This window comes from Gopherus evgoodei, chromosome 3, assembly GCF_007399415.2.
Source record: "Gopherus evgoodei ecotype Sinaloan lineage chromosome 3, rGopEvg1_v1.p, whole genome shotgun sequence".
Classification (NCBI taxonomy): domain Eukaryota; kingdom Metazoa; phylum Chordata; order Testudines; family Testudinidae; genus Gopherus; species Gopherus evgoodei.
In genome coordinates, this window is record NC_044324.1 from 83,725,573 (window position 1) to 83,748,112 (window position 22,540).

The 22,540-nt window shown below is 39.8% G+C and overlaps 1 protein-coding gene across 2 annotated transcripts in view; it reads right to left on the reverse strand.

The window, feature by feature from the left end:
* Nucleotides 1–22,540, reverse strand: part of MMS22L (MMS22 like, DNA repair protein) — a 159,169-nt gene that overhangs the window by 21,781 nt on the left and 114,848 nt on the right. For both annotated transcript variants that reach the window (XM_030555976.1, XM_030555977.1), the window contains 6 exons: nucleotides 15,240–15,430; nucleotides 9,418–9,568; nucleotides 4,589–4,731; nucleotides 3,651–3,793; nucleotides 3,310–3,469; nucleotides 658–827 (listed from right to left, as the gene is read on the reverse strand). In XM_030555976.1, the coding sequence (XP_030411836.1) occupies nucleotides 658–827; nucleotides 3,310–3,469; nucleotides 3,651–3,793; nucleotides 4,589–4,731; nucleotides 9,418–9,568; nucleotides 15,240–15,430 (958 nt within the window). The remainder of the gene's footprint in view (nucleotides 1–657; nucleotides 828–3,309; nucleotides 3,470–3,650; nucleotides 3,794–4,588; nucleotides 4,732–9,417; nucleotides 9,569–15,239; nucleotides 15,431–22,540) is intronic.

The window sequence follows — 22,540 nt, forward strand, 5'->3', positions numbered from 1 at the left end:
AAATATGCACATTTAATTATTTATTTTAAAAACAGGTCTTTTCTCTCCTTCACTCCATTCTAAACAACCTCCTGCACTTCCAATAAACCTTACAGCATTGTGAGAGTAAATGAGAATGTGCAGAGGGTCAGAGGGAAACAGACTACAACCAATACTGGAACCAATGACTGGACCAAATCCACTGTAAAACTACTGAGATAACAACAGGGTTTTCTAAGAAAGTACACAAATACAACAAACAGTAAAAAAAATAAACATTTAAAATGATCTAACTCTTAGTAAACTAGAATGTTAAGGTATATTTAATAAGGTATATTTTCAAATACATGTTTGCTTTCTAATCTCAACCAGTGTCCCTTTATCCATTATGCTTATTTGATCTGCTGTGTCAAAAGTCCCTCATTTCACAAGCCAGTGTTGGCAACAGGTCAGCTAAATCTTCTCTATACACAATGATCAGGCATCCTCCATCATTGCTACACGTACTCAGGGAGATGTGAACCAACTGGGGTGGCTTTTTTCCCCCCCTCTCCACAAGAGGAAAAATGCTACTGCTGCCTGTGCTTGATTTAAATGAGATCAAAGGCATTTTTGTAGAAAAAAAATTCCACTGCTGTTCAAGACGTTGCTTGCAGATAAAGGAATTCAGATATTTACCTGAAGATAAAGAGGAAGATTTTCCCGAATGGCAGACAGCATAACGGCAGGCAGCTCTTTGTCTTGCTGAAACACGACAAGTGGCAATAGCAAGCTATCTATGATGCGGAACAAAAGCTGCTGTGCTTTGGAAGTTGCCAGTATTGCTGCCCAGAACTTTACAAGGCCTCCTATTGAAGAATAGTCAAGAAACCCAAAAAAGTAAATTACAAGCAGACAAAAAAAAATTCCAAACAAGCAATCTGTTGTTACATTATCCACAGGTAACCATAGCAACCCAGTTGTCTCATTTTCAAGTACAGTCCACCCTGCTTAGTGAACCTGGATACAAAGAAAGTCCATTTACAGTACAGCAAAATGGAAGTCCCAAATTGTTTCAACATATAATAACATACAAATTGTAATTTCAATTACAGTGAAGTTGGCTACAACAGAAAAGGGGGCCATCTTATTATACCTCTGTGCTCTAAGTTTTCCACTATTTAACTACTGTATTTGGCATATTTGTACACTAAATCTGCCTCTCCCACACATGCCATAATATGGTTTCCCAAACTTTTTCAGTGTGAATCACATCTTCAACAGACAGATTGCCTTTAGCTTCCATTCACAACTGCATAACAGCCCTATGGCAATAAGAACATTGTTTACATGAAAGAGCAATATTAGGAAAATATTTTATATATATTTTAACTCCCTTTAATGCAATTTACCAGCTGAAAACAAAAAGAAGCCGGCTCCACATAACCAGGTGCCTCTCCATAGACTGCTGGCGGTCCATAGTTTGAAAACTTCCATGCTATATAAGAGCAGCACTTCTTACCTCTTTTCAACACCTTTGTGTACTTAGTTTACTGACTGTAAAAGGGTGTTAATGTAAAAATACCTTGACATCCAGGAACAGATTCATTAAAGCTGAAGTGCAGTTCTTATTGAGGAAATGACTGCGTACTCAGCAGCATTTTATTACTCGAAGTACAGTGCAACTAATATAAACAAACAGTCTAATAAAACAGATTCTTGCCCATGCAAAGCAGCTTTGATCAGCTGAGCACAGTTAGAGTGTATATGCAATTATAAACAAGAAAAGGTTTCCTACATCACAAAATATGGGGGCATCCCAAGGAAATATGTTCAAGACTGAATAAAACACAGAAGAGATCAAAAATAGGCTTTTACAAGACGTTATTAACATATAAAAGTCAACCCATTACCATCTCTAAAAACAACGAACAACAATAGTCATCTTGGGGAGTGAAAGAAAACACAGTGATCAATCATAATGAAACACAGTGATCACTTGGCAATATTTCTAATAATGCTTTCTGGTGCCCAGTTTTCTTCCAACTACCATATACAAATATTTCGAAGAAGCATAATCACTCTGACCCAGAGTTCTATGCCCATTATCACTGACACTATGTATTTGTTGGCATATGGCAATGCAGTTTAGAGACACGTATGACGCCCATACTTGAGAGGACTCCACATTTATCTGGAAAGCATCTTACTGTATGACTGCAGTTTTACAAGCTCACAGCAGGTGAAGAAATGTCTGAGATGACTTTAACTGAGAGAACAAAACCATAACTCCCATTTCACTACTTTTTTACTGAAGGAAAAGGACAATTTCTTGTATCGAGTGGTACAATTTCAGATTCTGATAATATCACCCTTTCCTATGGGAAAGGAAAGAGAGGAAAAAATTACCCTTTAGTCACTTTATTATATAAAAATGGTTCTGGCATCTGGATACTTAACACAGCTCATTTGGTTGATAGCTTATGTACCAGAATATACAGATCTGGGAATCAGAAAATAAAAACATTTACCCATCAATAATTCTGTTAAATCAGATATACATTCAGCATTCTACTCAAATATTAGTTTTGCTTACTTCATTAAACAATCCCCACTCTTTTAAAGATGGTGCTTGCACAACACATATAGATGTGCACACAGCCCTCTTTATTTTTTATTTAAAGGTAGGTAGGTCTTGGGTCAGATTCTGGCACCTTTATTCATAGGTAATACCACTTTATTCTTGAGCAGTCCCATTGGTTTTAATGGCAATACTCAAGGAGTAAGGAACTATTCAGTATGGGTAAGGCTCCCAGAATATGGCCTTTAATAATGTGCACACAGGATCAAAGAGAAGAGTGCCAAAGTAATGGTCATTTAATTGATTATTTACATAGTCAGACGCACTACCATAGCATTATAGCAAAGATACTGCAGATTAAAAAAATCCCATTCTGTTGCCATTTTTCCTTGTTTTGTTCCAGTAAAGTTTTTCAGTGCACAAAAAATATTAAAACCTCATGATTTCAAATGAAAGCTAAACTTTGTTGTATTCACAGCACATCTATAGAGGAAGGATTATTTTTTGGAGGAGAAAAAATACTGTTGTTTCAGAGGACCAAGATAAAAGGGAGAGAAAGATAAAAGAGAAAATTAGGAATTTTGCTTTTTAGTAGTTTTCTGATCTTTAATCTTTTAAACATTAGGAAAATAGATTATTAAAAAGTCCACACAAAAAGTTGTTCATTGTTGCTGTGTTGAGTCACAATATTTTACTCATTCCATACACAAAACTATTTCCTGTGCTACTGAATTATGAAATAAGATGATGCATGGTTGCAAAATAATTACCTATAATCGAGTAAGTGAGCTGCAGGCCTTCAGCAGGTCCTTTCTTCTGCAAATAAGGTTTTACATATTTTACCACGTCACCCAGATATTCCAAAGTCTTTGTTACCATGGCAGATTTCTCAGCTACAGTCTGAAGGCTGCTGTAAGTTACACCAACAGCCTGAGAACACAAAGAAAGTTAAATAGATCAGACTCTGTTGGATTTTGTTTGTTTTTGTTAAGTACTGTGCTGAAGCTTGGCTAAATACTTTATTAAAAAAAAAAAAAGCACATTCAAGTTTTGGTTTTACATTGCACATTGTAACTGTCCTGTACAACCACGTTTATAAGAGGTACAGTACCTTAATGAATTGAACAAGAGCATTCTTAGGGTCTTGCTTGAAGACTGACTCATCAAAATGTGCCTTTGAGAAGATGTTTTCTATTTCTGAGAGTTTAAAAACCAACCTTGTCATTTCAGTCAGCTGCTCCACATAAACTTTCCCTGTTTGTTATAAAGGGAATATAACTGAGAACACAGTATACTTTGCTAGTCAACTCCACCTATGGTTGAGTTTTCTATTTCTGTTAACAAAATCATGAAGTAAAACATGATTCAGAAATCTTTAAAATATGAAGATTCCATAAGTTAAGGTTTCTTATAGACAAAAGGCTTGTTTCTAAACGAGGCAAGTATCCATCCAACACTGGGTGAGAGTAATGAGTATTAGGAGTAATCCAAGCCCCTTCACTCTATTGTTAGCCTTCCCAGAAATTTACAGAATATACATGAACAATATTTTATAGAAGATTTGCCCAATAGATAATTAGAAGTGCAGTATTCTAAATACGTCTGAATAAATATCATTCAGCACATAAGGATGAAGCAGCCAAGAAAGCAAAATATCCAATCTAAAATGGGAAAGAATTATTCGTAATTGAATGTTTTTCTTTTTAGGGAGTTCACAGCATGATTCCTGGTTATTTACTTCAGATTTTCACTTTTTTCAGAGCAGTTCTTCATGGGGGAAAAAATAGCTTGTCTCCTTGGGAGCAAGTTTTTGTTCTTTGCTTCCAAGGAAACAGCTCTTTTATCTTTGTTTGTGATAAATTTGTCATATATAGAACACGCAAAACATTGAGAAATAGCACAAGCCGTGTAAAGCAGCACATTTTGTAATTAGGTAAAAGTAAAGAAATACAAACAAAAATATATTTGTAGTTAGTTGAAAATATATGCCATTTTTGCTATATAGAATCGTTACAGCAATTCAAACACTAGGGAAACGTGAACACTTACCAACTGTTCTCTCAGCATCCATCCTGCTCAATGTACCAACAGGCTGATCAATGTACATTTGTAAAATGCATCGAAACCAAGAACGTACTGACAAGGCTTCATAGGATGTATGTCCCATACCAGAAAAAGCTTCAGACAATGTGCTGCACAGATACAGTGGTGGGGGGGAAAGGAAATAAGTAAAGACCTGGAAAAAAGCCTCATTTTACTTTAGTTTTATAGAGAATGTTTTTAGCAACCTTATTTATAACTATATACAAACATAAAACAGAGAGAGGGCCAAACTTGGCATTCCTTTAAATACATGCAACCTACAGAATTTTGCCCAGAGTTTACAGATGCCCAGATACAGGTGATATGCTATATTCACTGGTGCCATATGTGGCGATATAATTTACAGGTCAGATGTACGACATAAAACTGATGTATAGAAAATCTGTACAGTTTTTTATTTTTCAATCCAGCAATGGGAGTCTCTCTCTGCTTGGAAGAGAGGTGATTTGTTTCAGCAAAAAAGACTATGACCAATCAAAAACAGTTAAGGAGAAAAACCTCACTAAGGCAATCTAGAGATGTCTCAAATGACTGTGAAGTGACTATCAAGGGAGTATAAAAGGAACTATCCTCCTCTATAAACACAAAGAGGGCCAGATTCTCCCCTAGCTTAGACCACAACAAATTAGGACTAATTACATCAGAGCCAGTGCAGCTATACTTGTGTACAAAACAGTATAAGGGAGAAGAAAAATCAAGTGCACAAGTCCATGGCAGCACACTTCCCAGATATATCCAGCAGCCAAGTCCTACTTCGACCCCCAACATCATTTGAAAATATTCTGTCGGACCAAACATCATTTCAACACTGAATATATACTTTAAGTATTATGAAATTGGCACCATTTTACAATATTTAAATGTGTGATGCAATTTATACTCTTGGGGGAATTCTGCACCAAAAAGTTAAAAATTCTGCACACAATATTTGAAAATTCTACAAAATTCTGAAATTTTTATTTGTCAAAACACTACATAATCACACCAGTTTCAATTATTTTGGTAATTTATTTCAAAATACCTATCAGCAAGTATGTCTGTAACAATACAGACACACACAAAAACTCCCCCAGGACTAGAGGGTTACAAGAAATCTGTATGACAACCCAGTTCCTGTTTCTCTGCCCCTTCCCGCCCCACAGAGCCCAGCCATATGCCCCAGCCCAGACATCAGTCCCCTCACTCCCAGAAACTAGCCATGCCTTCCCAGCTGACACCCATTCTTCCCTCCCAGAAGCCAGCTGTGCACCCCCCCGCCCAGGCCAGACACCAGCCCCAGCCCCCTTCTTTCCAGAACCTAGCTGTGGCCCCCCAGCCCAGATACCTGCCCCCTCCCTCCCAAAACTCAGCCGTGGCCCCCCAGCCCAGATACCTGCCCCCTCCCTCCCAAAACTCAGCCGTGACCCTCCAAGCCCAGACACCCATTCCCCTACCACCCATGGATCCAGAAGGAGAAACAGCCTGTTGCTGGGTCCTAGCCAGGCTTGTGTAGAGTTTCTTGCACAGCTCTGTCTCCTTCCCTCAGAGCGTGCAGGGAACTGCAGTGGCTAGGAACACTCTACTACCCCCCGCCGCAGTGTCATCTATGTGTGAGCTGGGCTCTGCTGGGTCCAGCACCCCTAGTGCCAGCCAGCAGCACTGCAGCCCATTTTTGTGGGGGGAAATGAAATTATGCACAAAAAAACATTAAGTTCTGCAAAATTCGGCATTGTGCACTAGCACAGATTTCCCCCAGGAGTACCTGTTGTGGAGGCAGACAGAGGGGGCATTATGGCAACTCTAGTGGCAGATGAAGCAGATTCATGTGACTCCTAATCAGTGGGTATCATGCCAGGTAGGTGTTGGGTGAGTGCCTGGCTGACCGACTTTGCCAAAGAGCTCAATCACACTAGTTGGTGCTGCAATGCCCTCCTCTGATGTTCCATAGCCTTACGGACTTTTCTCATATATCTAATGAGTTCCTGCTGCTCTTCTGCCCAAGCAGCATGTGCCTGTCTAACTGTACTTAATTGCAGTAGGAACTCCCAGCTGCAGGAGAAAACATCTCCTCTGCATATTTCAATTGCACTGGGGAGGAGATTAGATAAACACCTGTCAGGAATAGTCTTGATAATACTTAGTCGTGCCAGAAGTGCAGGCGACTGGACTAGATGACCTCTCAAGGTCCCTTCCAGTCCTATGATTCATCAAGTTGTGTATACATGAATTTATGACAGTTACTCTTATCTTGTCCCTCTTCCCTCTTCTCCAACCTACTGTTGTGAAATCCACATAATACTGTCTTAAAAATTGTATCGTTAATTTTCTAGAACAAGAGTGCCTACTATGACCCCAATCTTGCAAAGACATGCTTAACTTCATGAGTTGTGAAGAGCCCAATTTAAATCAATGGGTTTAAAGTTAAGCAAGTGTCTTACTGAAGAGCATGATATATGTACAGTGCCAAATGCTGATCTTGACTGACAGTTTGCTCAGATGCCCATAATTTGTGTGCAGAACCTTTATAATTGGTGATAAAACATCATGTAGAAAGAATCCAGTTTTGATCTCAGAGACCAGGCTGAGTTTGCTGGGCTGAAAGAAAAAAAATCATCTTTTTGCTTGTAAGTTTAGCTCATTTGATGTAAAAATCATTAACAGACCATAATCATGAGGCACCAGGTTGCCAATGCTTAGATCAGGGATTGGCAACCTTTGGCACACGGCCCACCAAGGGTAAGCACCCTGGCAGGCCAGGTCAGTTTGTTTACCTGCCGCGTCCGCAGGTTCAGCTGATCGCGGCTCCCACTGGCTGCGGTTCGTCGCTCCAGGCCAATGGGGGCTGCAGGAAGCAGCAGCCAGCACATCCCTCAGCACGCTCCGCTTCCTACAGCCCCCATTGGCCTGGAGCGGTGAATTGTGGCCAGTGGGAGCTGCAATCAGCTGCACCTGCAGACACAGCAGGTAAACAAACTGACCTGGCCTGCCAGGGTGCTTACCCCTGGTGGGCCGCGTGCCAAAAATTGCCAATCCCTGATCTAAGCATTGGCAACCTGGCGCCTCATGATTATGATCTGTTAATGTAAACAAACTGGTAAACAAACTGACCCAGCCCACGGGCTGCATGCCAAAGGTTGCCAATCCCTGGCTTAGATACTTCAGTGACTTGTGCTATAAAATTGTCTACAGTAAGTAAACAAACATATGAAGCATATGATCAAAAATTCTGCCTTGTTTATCTATATAAATTACAGGGTTGATATGTTAAGAATATCGATTCCTACCAAACAAAGGCCCTATCTTTGGTACTTATCACTCCCATCATCCTTGTATCTGAGCACCTTGCAACATACCTCTGCGGAAAGTACTATTATCCCCATTTGACAGGGAGGGAACCTAAGCATAGAGAGACTAGCTGACTCATACAAAGTCACAGGAAAGCAGAGGAGGGAATTGATCCTGGGTCTAAGTTCCAGGCTAGCACTCTAACCACTGGACCATCCTTCTCCTCTCTCTTTGAACACTGCCTGTCTGCCATAAGCACTGCATGCCACATAAGCAGCCACATTTGCTCCTTGTCTCTGCCAGCAAGATTTTGCAACACTTCTTGCTGTTCCAGTGCTCATATCTACTCGGAGATTTACTCCTCTCTTATTTTGAAGCACAACTGAATCATAACCTGGGTTTACTCTGGATAATAACTAACATGTGGTTTAATTTCTTCACCTCCAATGCTAAATACAGCCCAGCGCAGAGAGTGAAAGAGAGATGCCCCTCCCCCCTCAAAATGAAGACTCTGATTCAGTGAATGTTTATGTACATGCTTAACTTTATGCAGACCCATTTAAGTCAATGGAACTACCCACACCCATACATTTAAGCATGATCATGTCTGTAGGATTGGGGCAAAAATCTGTTAAACAAATCTTAGGATTCTACTCAACATGCTCATTCTTACAGTCTCAGACACTAGTATTGTGTGAAAACGAGTATGAGATTGCCAGATGAAAAAGGTCCACAAGTCCAATTTTATTATTTTGTATATTATTGATACTATACTGCACCCCTCCCTAAATATTTTTCTTATAATAGAAACCTAAATATTTAATTATGTCTCTTGAATTTAATATTAAGCACCTATTGTAAGATCTCTGTTGCAATATCATAAAAAGTCCGGAGGAATATTAAGACTCAGGCTTAAAACCTGTCAGCATGAATGAAAGGGGATAAACAGATGTTGGAATTATCAAGTCATAACATTCGACATATTAAAATTCAACAATGAGTGCTACTGCTTTACCTCTTAAACGGTAGGGATGGTAACAATAGTAGAAGAGGAGGAATAGTGAATATGCAACTAAATAAAGTACAATACTGCGTGGGTCAAGCCGTTACATTTAGCTGCAGTGTAATGGCCTTCAGAAGAGTATTGATACAGAGTTATTGTCTAGATCCCAGTTTTCCAATACCTCTTAGCAACAGTTTTTCCATGTGGAAAAAAAAGTGACTTGCTGCATGAAAGAAAAATTAACTTTGCAATTTAAATGTCTACCTGTCAGCATTCATTATCCAAAGCCATAAGAAAAAAGCTTTAGAAAATAAAGGAGGACAAAACTATAATACATTCAAGGAATCTAGAACTTAGAGAATTGCCAAAGGTCTATAACAAAGAAACGAGACCACTTGAAGAGAAGCACTGCTTTTTAAAATAACATTTTCCTTTAGACCGATGAGTGAATGAGCGGCCTTTGTATGCTAGAAAGGATCCGAAAGAACAAGAAGTTTAAATTGTTCACCTGTTTTGTATTAGATGACTGAGATATCTTGATACCAGCTGGGGACACACCATATCATCCCATCCAAACAATTGCATCATTGCTAAAACAGGCTGTGGTTGGAGATCTGATGGAGCTGTACAGGGCATGTCCAAAGCTAACAGAGTAAAACCTGATTTTCAACAGAGAAAAAGGAGGGGCAGAGTGTTAAGTCTCTCCAAATATTTAAAATATATTCCTGCTCTGCTAACAAATAGAGGCTGCTATTAGTTATTATTTGTTTCTGTCACTTTCACAGGCCACAATCATGACTGGGAATCCATCATGCTAGACACCGTTTAAACACATATGAAGATGCAGTCCCTATCCTGAGGAGCTTACAATCCATGACAACACACAAGATACAAAATTTAGCAGACTGATACAATCAAATACACACCTTTTAAAAATACATTTTCTTCCCCCCATCCCATGCACGAGTACATTTTTTGTCCTATAACAATTTTTAAAACACTTTCTTCCTCCAGGAATGAATTCTGGAGGATTAAACTATATTTTGAAAGGTAAGGGATCTGTAGAATTGTGTTTCTTGCTATGTTTAGAATAAACTTTTGACTTTTGTAAATGAGAGTTCCGAGTGGGGGGAACAAGGGGGAAAGAAGGGAGTGTAAATACAGTGCTAATGACAAAGTTACTTTTGAACTGAACAATCCCATGTAGGCCAACACAACATCTTCAGATCTAGAAAACTGTAAAATGAATACTTGCCACAGAATTTTTTTTAGACACACAAAGTGGGTGAGGTAATATCTTTTATTGAACCAACTGCTGTTGGTAAGAGAGAGAAGCTTTCAAGCTACAATTTAGATGTCACAATTTTTCTCTCATCAGCAGCAGTTGGTCCAATAAAAGATATTACCTCACCCATTTTGTCTCTCTAATATCCTGGAACCAACACAGCTATAACAACACTGCATACAGAATTTTTTAATGAGACATAACCATGCTCTTTAAACTGGTGAGCCACCATGGAACCTACATCCAACACTAACAATAAAAAAAAATATTCTCATAGCTCATTCTTTATGCCATGGATAACACATACATTTCAAGGCAGGCAGGAGACATATCGTGGAATGCTGATATGTTATTAGACTAAATGAAATCGGCAACAGGAAAGGAGGTTTGGAAGACTGATCTTTATTTTTTGATAAAATGTAAGGTGCTCACCAGCTCCCAAGTATATTAATAAATTAACAGTATATTTTGAACTACATGTATCCAGAAGCTGATTTTTGACTAGCTGAAGTACAGAATAAGTCAATTCTCAGAAACAATACCAACGCAGCTATTTGAATTAATGGAACATGGCTAGGTCTGTGGTCTTACTACAAGTCCTTAGTAAGGGTCAGTGTGTAGTTTTGCCACCCCAGAAGCAGGCTAAGGACCTTTTGCAAACCACAGTCATAATATGGTGCCTAGTTCACCCCTTACCCCAGGGAAGGAAGTAATCATGCCAACCCTATAAACTTAGCACAGATTACTTTCCCCACCATGGTGGTTCAGCAGTGTTGGCCAGTGCTGGGGGTAAAACTTGAAAAACTGAGTCAGAAGTCCACCCAATTTAAGCTTAATCAATTTTTGCTTTCATTTATACCATTTCAGAAAGAAATCTCACTAAGGGTATGTCTACACTAGGAAATTAGGTCAATTTTATAGAAGCCGATTTTTTAGAAATCGATTTTATACAGTCGCATTAAGTCGGCGGTGTGCGTCCACAGTACCGAGGCTAGCGTCAACTTTCGAAGCACTGCACTGTGGGTAGCTATCCCACAGTTCCCGCAGTCTCTGCTGCCCATTGGAATTCTGGGTTGAGCTCCCAATGCCTGATGGGGCAAAAACATTGTCGCAGGTGGTTTGGGTACATGTCATCAGGCCCCCCTCCCTCCCTCCATGAAAACAATGGCAAACAATCGTTTCTCGACTTTTTTCTTGGATTACCCGTGCAGACGACATACTATAGCAAGCATGGAGCCCACTCAGCTCACCGTCACTGTACGTCTCCTGGGTGCTGCTAGCAGATGCGGTACTGCAATGCTACACAGCAACAGCTCCTTGCCTTCACGGCACAGACAGCGCAGTATGACTGTTAGCTGTCATCGTCATCTCCTGGGTGCTCCTGGCTGACCCCGATGAGATCGGTCAAGGGTGCCTGGGCAGACGTGGGTGCTCCTGGCAGACCTCGGTGAGGTCGGTCAGGGGCGCCTGGACATAAATGGGAGTGACTCCAGGTCATTCTTTTCTTTAAGTTTCATCTCATGGAGATTCAGTCCTGCCTGGAATATCATACGAGCTGGAGGCTTCTGCCTCAGGCTGCTCTCCCAGCTGGTAGCACCACGCGGTCGCACTTACCCCAGCCTACCCTTGCTCCCATGGCTTATGAAGTCTGGACAGTAGTAAGGAGCAGTTCAACTATAGGCTGAGCAAGTGCAGAATGGTGGTAGAATGTGTATTTGGACGTTTAAAAGTGTGCTGGCGCAGTTTACTGACTCGGTTAAACCTCAGCAAAACCAATATTCCCATCGTTATTACTGCTTGCTGTGTGCTCCACAATATCTGTGAGAGTAAGGGGGAGATGTTTATGGTGGGGTGGGAGGTTGAGACAAATCGCCTGGCTGCTGATTACGCTCAGCCAGACACCAGGGTGGTTAGAAGAGTAGAGCAGGGCATGCTGCACATCAGAGAAGCTTTGAAAACTAGCTTCATGACTGGCCAGGCTATGTTGTGAAAGTTCTGTTTGCTTCTCCTTGATTAAAACCCTCCCCCTTGGTTCACACTACTTCTCTGTAAGCCAACCGCCCTCCCCTCCCACCTCTGATCACCACTTGCACAGGCAATAAAGTCATTGTTCTTTCAAATTCATGCATTCTTTATTAATTCGTCACACACATGGGGAGATAACTGCCAAGGTAGCCCAGGAGAGGTGAAGGAGGAGGAAAGCACTGGGTGGGGCAGTGAAGGAGGGAAGGACAAGGCCACACTGCACTTCAAAACATTGAATGCCAGCTTTCTGTTGCTTGGGCAGTCCTCTGGGGTAGAGAGGAGTTCCGATAGCATGGATTCCTCTTCCCATACAGCGATCAGATCCAGTACCTCCCATTCGGTCCATGCTGGAGCTCTTTTGCAATTCTGGGACTCCATGGTCACCTCTGCTGATGAGATCTGCACAGTCACCTCTGAGCTCGCCACACTGGCCAAACAGGAAATGATATTCAAAAGTTCGCGGGGTTTTTCCTGTCTACCTGGCCAGTGCATCTGAGTTGAGAGTGCTGTCCAGAGCTGTCACAATGGAGCACCCTGGGATAGCTCCCGGTGGCCTATACCATTGAATTATGTCCACACTATCTCAAATTCGCCCCAGCAAGGTCAATTTCAGCGCTAATCCTCTCATTGGAGAGGAGTACAGAAATCCATTTTAAGACATTTAAGTTGACAAAAATGGCTTCGTCATGTGGATAGGTGCAGGGTTAAATCGATCTAACGCGTCTAAATTCAACCTAAATGCGTAGTGTAGACCAGGGCTCAGTGTCTGGACACACATTTATGCCATCCAGATAACAACAGACGAGACAGAATTGGTAAATAGGCTCAAGTTGCCACATTCTGGAGCACTGGGAGGTTCTTCCACCTTCCATGATAGTTGTCACCTACTCTGATCCCTTGGTCTGGTCCTTCAAACCTGTTCTTCAGTTTCTGGTCCGGTGTTTCTCCAGTTTGGGTCCACGTTCGCTTGATCTTTTATACATTTCTACACTACAGAGTCCTTAATCTTTATCCAATTGGCTTTAAGCACATGAACCTTATGGATTTTAGGTAATGAGTACATTATGCATGTGAAAGCTTCAGTTACCCAACTTCAGTATTTTTCCTGCTGGTTTTGCAGTTTCTGGGTGATGTTGTTTTGTGTCACCTTGCCTTGTGTCTTTTTTGTTTCTAGGTTTTTATTTATCATTACTTGTTTGTGTATCTATTACTTACAACTCCTAATATAACATGTTGATTCTGTTCTGCTGGCAATAACATTTTAAGCAGATTAGAAATTCTATGTAAAAGAAGAATTGGCAAAACTACACTCATGCCACCAAAACCTTGGCTTAAGAGATACCTCATCACTGCACATAATTACAAGTCATTAAAATATAGCTATCAAAGCTCTTAATCTTACCATTAACAATTCTTCATTTTATATTTCAATGTTACAAGTCAGTATATGTTATTCTGTGCTACCTCTAATCTATTAGAAAGGGAGGGGAGACACAGAAAACATTAGGATTCTTTAATGTTCACATATCTTTATTCAAAGCTCAGATTTACTTGCACATCATTACAAAGAAACTTCATTAGAAATTTCCTGCGAATGCATCCTGAGGGGTGATTCCATTTTAGGGGCCTTAATATTTAGTTGTTTTAATGGTTTTCCAACACCAGTATACTCAGAGAGAGGGGAAGGGGGCAGCATGGTTAAAGCTGCCACTTCCTGTCCCTGGATGTCCACTTCCCACCCACTTGAATAGGAGGGGGAGTAGCAGTTCTGTGGAGGCTGTTCTCTCTCCCATGTGTTGCAACCATCAATCCAAGTAGCTCGCGCAGTGGGGTAAGGAGCTGCATTCCTCCACATTGATCCCCCATATCAGTGCATAACACAGGTCACAACTGTATCTACACTCAGCACTCTAAGCAGATTTCTAATAGAGGTTGGTTCTCTCATTATTTCATTTTATGAAGATGATGATGATGAAGGAGAATGGATGTTGCTTTGGTTTTGTATTGCCATTTTCTATAAATGACTCAGCGGTTGGAGATCATTACCCTTTCACAGTAGTCTCTCTCATTACCATTAACTCTCTTAACTATTGTAGCACTAGTCCAGGTCAAGGGTCTCTTAGCATTTCCGTTACTGACCTAGTCCTTGAAGCTTATAAATGTAGTTCTTAATTCACATCATGATGAAAAAAATAAGACTCCATTTCGATCTGGACTTTTCAGATTCAGGACATCATCATAGCTAGAGATCAGCCCCATCAAACTGAAACATAGTATTATATTAAAATTTCAGCAAAAATAATACTGCATCTAAATGCAATAAGCCAGATCCTCAGCTGCCACAAATCAGCGTAGCTCCAGGGAAGCCAAGGATCTGATCCAGCATTCTTACTATTCACTGATACACTATCCATCTGTCTGGATTCGGAGTGGTATTTGCAAGATAAAATTCTAGCAACCCAACAGCTTCCAATACAAAATGACTAGTCAGAACAATCCAATGTAATGTCAGAACGTATATGAAAGTAAAAATGCTACAAAAAGTGAAAATGAATTTTACCTTTTAAAAAATATCTACATAGATGTCAAAACATGATACCAAAATGTAAATTATGTTAAACCATTAGCAATACTGAAAAAAACAAGATGAGACAAACTTTCATGTAGAGCAATGGAATAGATATAATGTAATGAACTATAAATCATTATCCTTATTTAGATTACAGCAAACATTACAAATATAATTTAAGCTGTCAATGATGCAAAAAATCAAAGAGTCCTATAGATTCAAACCACTCCAGTATTATAGATCTGCATCCTATCAACAGAGACAGCATTTCATTTTTTGTTGTTGTTGTCAAAATATTTAGCACCATTATCACAGAGCCTTGTCTCTACATTTAGGTAGATTTGAGCTATTACACATGAGCAGGAATATGTCAAAATGTTAAAATGAATACAAGTTTGCATCCAGGGAAATAGCAAAGGAGGCAATAGAAAAAAGGAGGGTCATTGCTGACCTGCAGCTGTATCTGCAAGCTGTGGAAGAGGCAGTGTCTGTGACATCCTTTGGCTCTTCAAGAAGGGAAAAAAATTTCTCCAGAGAGCACTGGCAACAGGAAGGTGGTGCTCTTTAGCCACTAATGGAAGTTGTGTGTTTGGGCCTGTTTTCCCTAGCTGAGGTCCCTGGATCATACGTTTGTGCACACTCCTAGGGAGAAACAAAAACAACATTAACATGCAATAAATGAAAAAACAGATTTCTTCACAGTTTCTTTAAACTGTGCAGTCTGAGAACTGAAGGATCATTTTGTATAATTAAAAGCTTTATGCAAGACATTATGCATACTAGTTATTTGATGGATGAATGATGGCATATTAAGCACCATAAAGTTAATGTTAATTACTAATGTCAACCATTAATTATATGCTTTTTAATATGTCAGATCAAAATGAGAAATAGGCTGCTTTAAAATGAATATTTGCATTTTGCAACTACTGGCAAGACAAGTGAGACTTGCTTACAATCCAAAGCCAGGCACCTTTTTTTTAAATTGTCTGTAAGAGTGTAAGTGCTGGGTGTGTACATAAAAAGAGTAAATAATGAAAAATGCTTTTTCTTAATTGCAAGACTTAGTATTAAAGTTTACTTTTTAATTTGGGAAACCTGGTTGGACAAGAGCAAATATTCATGTTTTCCTGATGCACTGTAGACAATTAGGTTTGACAGCAGTGCCCATAGCTTTGTTAGTACAGTAAGGACAAAAAAGTTACAACTACCCCAAAACTCCCATCTCTTCGTGAGACAATGTGACAAAAATTCAATAACGTACTTAATTTTCTTTGATTCTTCTATACCATTCCTGCTACTTAATCTAATTTGGAAGTTGTGACTTTCTAAAGGTTTAACAGAGATATGTCTGCAGGGAATCAATGTTCTCAGAGAAATGGTGAGGGGGCAGCATTAATAAATTTGTCTGGTAGACTAGGATAGGAGGCATTACTGCAGTGGGCTGATCAACTAAATAACATGCTTATTAAAATCAATCTGCAGGAACACACTATCATTCCTGTTCCTATTTATCTTCTGGTCAACTCAATTGCAGCATTATTACATTTGCTTTATTAAATTCTATAAACTGTAAAGTCAGAGTCAAGATATTTATAAGATAATAGCATAGAATGAAGGCAGGGAGACTTGCCTTAACACTAATGTTTGTAGACTATAACATAAGAAAAAAAAATTAGACAGTCACAATAGCAAATGTTGCACACAACTCCTCTCTCTGGCTTCCTAGGTTTTTATTCTATGCTCATCCTAATAATATATATATATATATATAATGAAATAATTTTAAATAAAGAACACACAGGCAGCAAGGCCTACTCTTAGCATGGTTGGTATTAGAAGTGTTTATCATTTCACCAAATTAGTATCCAAAAATTCTCCCAAACAGATAATTTTAACACATAAAGCATACTAGCTGTCAAAGGTAACAGATACCTTATGGCTATCCGGAGGCAGCTATTAGTTTCAATGGGATACAGAGAGGGAATTTAGTCCCACTACTTTTTGATTGGTTACACTTAACACACTTATAATATAGGTTGTATAATGTAGAATAAGGCATCAAATATTTTGTTGAGAGGGACATGGTCCACACGAGTGGGAGCCAGAAATTCCTGAATTCTAAGCTCACCTCTAGCATTTATTCCCTCTGTTGCCTTAGACAAGTAATTGACCTTTGTGAACTTCAGTATCTGATCCATGGAATTGGGGTGGTAATATTTATCTCCACTTTCAAAGGATGCTATGAAGACTAATCAATGCTTGTAAAAAATACGCTTAGAAGATGAAAATTCTATTCAGTATAACAGTTGAGTAATCCATTTAAAGAAATAATCTCCAAGTTAACATGCATAAAAAGGTGCTTCTTTGGGATTTTCTCTGACACACACAACAGGTACAGCAACAACAGAAGTTAAAAAAACAGGTATGTAACAATTTGGGCTTATAGTAATATGGCTGAGTTAACTCTGAGCAGAAAAAAGGGCAAAGGGCTAACAGAATGAGTTAAAAAAATAAATGGAATTAATGGCTAAAAAAATCAGAATGGTTCTGTTTGTTTTAATAAAGGGAGGGAGAATTCCTTTTAGTACAGCAAATAAAATAACAAGGACCAAATTCTGTCCTTAGTCACATCTGTACGAACCTACTGATTGGTCCAAAGTCCTTCTCCTCTCCTCCAAATTGCCTCTCCAAAGAAACAATGTTTGCATCTCCTTTAGCCATCTATGCCTAATGGAAGGATGTTCAGACTTCCAAAGTAAGGTAATATATTGCTGTGTCAGGAGAAGGGCAACATGCACAAATCTGTGTTTATGTTTATTCATAGTGACCTAAACACACACCTGCACTGAGGTAATTATTTAGAGCCAATAGGGCCTCAATATGTGCTAGCAGGGGTTCTCAAATTGGGGGTTGGGACCCCTCAGGGAGTCACGAGGTTATTACATGGGAGGCGCAAGTTGTCAGCCTCCACCTCAAGTCCTGCTTTGATTCCAGCATTTATAATGGTGTTAAATATATTAAAAAGTGTTTTTAATTTATAAGGGGGGAGGTCGCATTCAGAGGCTTTCTATGTGAAAGGGGTAGCCAGTACAAAAAAGTTTGAGAACCACTGTGCTTGAGTCAAAGTTCAGTCAGCCACCACCACCAATAAACAAACCAATTTATTGCAACAACAATATTGATAAATACCGCCACGCTTTTCATTTAGCAGTCTCGACAAATGTGCTCACTAGAAATCTGCTCCACTGCTGAGATCATATATGTTTTGTTTGCCATAGGTAAAACTGTCCTAATAGTTTCTGGAACCATTCGCCATCTCATTACAACAGTAAATAAACGCTTGGGTTTTTCTTTGTTTTTATAATGCATTTTGTATTTTCGCTAAAACAAGGTGTTCTTCTGTTTACTAATAGACAAAATAAAATCTGGCTTTAGAAAAGCCGGGAACATTTGTTACTCCTGTTCACAGCCTGGAGGTTGTGCTGGATAATCATATAGCAGCAGTGTTCAGGAACACCTTTTACTGTTTGTGCCTGAACAGGAGATTGCAGCCATTTCTTTCAGGTTTGGCCCTTGCCACCAGGATCTGTGTCTTTGTCCCCTCCAGGCTAGATTACTGCAATGCACTCTAATTAGAGCTATACTTTGGGTCAATACAGAAATTTAAACAGGTGCAGAATGCCAGATTGCCTATTAAATGGAGGTGCATGTCTCTGGTGCTCTATGATCTGCCCTGGCTACATACGGGCTGAATGTAGTGTTTATTTTGATCTATAAAGGCTTGGGACCCTGCAACTTGAGAGGCTGCCTTACTGTCTGGATATGATCAGCAGAGGCATTTGTGTTGTATCCCTCTTGATTTAAAAGAAATGAGACCAGTGGTAGAGCATTCTTTGTGAGAGGTCCTCAGCTCTGAAATAGGCTCCCTTCCTACAAGCCCCAGGTTTGAAATAGTCTAAATCCAGTAAGAGAAATGAGAAATTTTTAGGAATAAAAATAATCATTTACATTTACAGGAATGCTAAGGAGACATTTAACAGCTGAGTAAAGGTGTATACAGCAGTTTTAAATCACCTGAAGTCAATACATCCTTACAAACAAACATTAAAACCAACCCTGCCCATACCTGGTTTCTACTGGAGAAGATCAAGGATTCGGACTAAGTATTGAGATATGTTAAAGATAACAACCTGGTTAATCCTGTATTAGGGACAGCTTAACCTGAGGAAGAAACAGAAGATCTGCCCCCAAAATAGGACTTTCCTCCAGGATCTATGTAGATACAAGGGGAAACTAGGGAGCCCAACTCTATCTACAAATGACTTCTGCCCTGCATGGTATCTAGACCCTCTGCTCTTTCTGTACTGTATCACAGCCCTAGGTACCATGCTGACAGGGACCCAAATCCCCACAAATAGAGAGGGGCATACCAGCATTGGAGGGGGGAGAGGTGGTTTAGATATTGCTAACAAGGTCAGCATGAACATACAACCATCCCACAGGGCAGGAGAAAAGAAACCACCATTTTCTGTGGCTCCCCCACCACAAAGATCCTGCTTTCTGTGCGTGGGCAGCACTACCTATGTTCTGCACTCTCCGGCCAAGGCCTACTGCTGCGCTTACAGAAGCAGATTGTACAATATATTCTGTAATCTGAATGAAATCCACAGGAAATGTTGCTCAAAAACTGCCAAGTAACGTTTTTAGGTTGAGGGGTTTTTTAAAAAAAAGGGGGTGGGGGGGCAGAACCAGCATCCTTGGACAAAACTAGAAAGACTGAGTTGGGAGACATCTATATTTCTAAGGCAATAAATGCCCTCGATGGCTAGAATTTCAAATACTAATATCAGTTCTTTCAAAAAAGGCCAGAAGCAGTCAAATGAAACAAAGCATCACTACAGCAAGACTGACAGCTTTGTATGGGTAATAATAGAGGCCTTATAAGAACATAAGAACGGCCATACTGGGTCAGACCAAAGGTCCATCTAGCCCAGTATCAGTCTACTGACAGTGGCCAATGCCAGGTGCCCCAGAGGCAGTGAACCTAACAGGCAATGATCAAGTGATCTCTCTCCTGCCATCCATCTCCATCCTCTGACGAAGGCTAGGGACACCATTCTTTACTCATCCTGGCTAATAGCCATTTATGGACTTAACCACCATGAATTTATCCAGTTCCCTTTTAAACATCGTTATAGTCCTAGCCTTCAAAACCTCCTCAGGTAAGGAGTTCCACAAGTTGACTGTGCACTGCGTGAAGAAGAACTTCCTTTTATTTGTTTTAAACCTGCTGCCTATTAATTTCATTTGGTGACCCTTAGTTCTTGTATTATGGGAATAAGTAAATAACTTTTCCTTATCCACTTTCTCCACATCACTCATGATTTTATATATCTCTGTCATATCCCTCCTTAATCTCCTCTTTTCCAAGCTGAAGAGTCCTAGCCTCTTTAATCTTTCCTCGTATGGGACCCTCTCCAAACCCCTAATCATTTTAGTTGCCCTTTTCTGAACCTTTTCTAGTGCTAGAATATCTTTTTTGAGGTGAGGAGACCACATCTGTACGCAGTATTCAAGATGTGAGCATGCCATGGATTTATATAAGGGCAATAATATATTCTCAGTCTTATACTCTATCCCCTTTTTAATGTTTCCTAACATTATGTTCGCTTTTTTGACCGCCTCTGCACACTGCGTGGACATCTTCAGAGAACTATCCACGATGACGCCAAGATCTTTTTCCTGACTCATTGTAGCTAAACTAGCCCCCATCATATTGTATGTATAGTTGAGGTTATTTTTTCCAATGTGCATCACTTTACATTTATCCACATTAAATTTCATTTGCCATTTTGTTGCCCAATCACTTAGTTTTGTGAGATCTTTTTGAAGTTCTTCACAGTCTGCTTTGGTCTTAACTATCCTGAGCAGTTTAGTATCATCTGCAAACTCTGCCACCTGTTTACCCCTTTCTCCAGATCATTTATGAATAAATTGAACAGGATTGGTCCAAAGACTGACCCTTAGGAAACACCACTAGTTACCCCTCTCCATTCTGAGAATTTACCATTTATTCCTACCCTTTGTTCCCTGTCTTTTAACCAGTTCTCAATCCATGAAAGGACCTTCACTTTTATCCCATGACAGCTTAATTTACGAAAGAGCCTTTGGTGAGGGACCTTGTCAAAGGCTTTCTGGAAATCTAAGTACACTATGTCCACTGGATCCCCCTTGTCCACGTTTGTTGACCCCTTCAAAGAACTCTAATAGATTAGTAAGACACGATTTTCCTTTACAGAAACCATGTTGACTATTGCTCAACAGTTTATGTTTTTTTATGTGTCTGACAATTTTATTTTTAACTATTGTTTCGACTAATTTGCCCAGTACCAACGTTAGACTTACCGGTCTGTAATTGCCAGGCTCTACCTCTAGAGCCCTTTTTAAATATTGGCGTTACATTAGCTAACTTCCAGTCATTGGGTACCGAAGCCGATTTAAAAGACAGATTACAAACCTTAGTTAATAGTTCCGCAACTTCACATTTGAGTTCTTTCGGAACTCTTGGGTGAATGCCATCTGGTCCCGGTGACTTGTTAATGTTGAGTTTATCAGTTAATTCCAAAACCTCCTCTAGTGACATTTCAATCTGTGACAGTTCCTCAGATTTGTCACCTACAAAAGCCAGCTCAGGTTTGGGAATCTCCCTAACATCCTCAGCCATGAAGACTGAAGCAAAGAATCCATTTAGTTTCTCCGCAATGACTTTATTGTCTTTAAGCGCTCCTTTTGTATTTCAATCGTCAAGGGGCACCACTGGTTGTTTAGAAGGCTTCCTGCCTCTGATGTACTTAAAAAATATTTTACCACCACCTTTGGAGTTTTTGGCTAGCCGTTCTTCAAACTCCTCTTTGGTTTTTCTTATTACACTTTTGCACTTATGTTGGCAGTGTTTGTGCTCCTTTCTATTTTCCTCTCTAGGATTTGACTTCCACTTTTTAAAAGAAGTCTTTTTATCTCTCACTGCTTCTTTTACATGGTTGTTAAGCCACGGTGACTCTTTTTTTAGTTCTTTTACTGTGTTTCTTAATTTGGGGTATATATTGAAGTTGAGCCTCTATTATGGTGTCTTTAAAAAGGGCCTATGCAACTTGCAGGGATTTCACTTTAGTCACTGTACCTTTTAACTTTTGTTTAACTAACCCCCTCATTTTTGTATAGTTCCCCCTTTTGAAATTAAATGCCAGTGTTGGGCTGTTGAGGTGTTCTTCCCACCACAGGGATGTTGAATGCTATTGTATTATGGTCACTATTTCCAAGCGGTCGTGCTATAGTTACCTCTTGGACCAGCTCCTGCGCTCCACTCAGGATTAAATCTAGAGTTGGTTCTCCCCTTGTGGGTTCCCATACCAGCTACTCCATGAAGCAGTCATTTAAAGTATCAAGAAATTTTATCTCTGCATTTCGTCCTGAAGTGAAACGTTCCCAGTCAATATGGGGATAATTGAAATCCCCCACTATTATTGGGTTCTTAATTTTGACAGCCTCTCTAATTTCCCTTAGCATTTCATCATCATTATTACTGTCCTGGTTAGGTGGTCGATAATAGATCCCTAATGTTATATTTTTATTAGAGCATGAAATTTCTATCCACAGAGATTCCATGGAACATGTGGATTCGCTTAAGAAGTTTACTTCATTTGAATGTATATTTTCTTTCACATATAGTGCCACTCCTCCACCTGCATG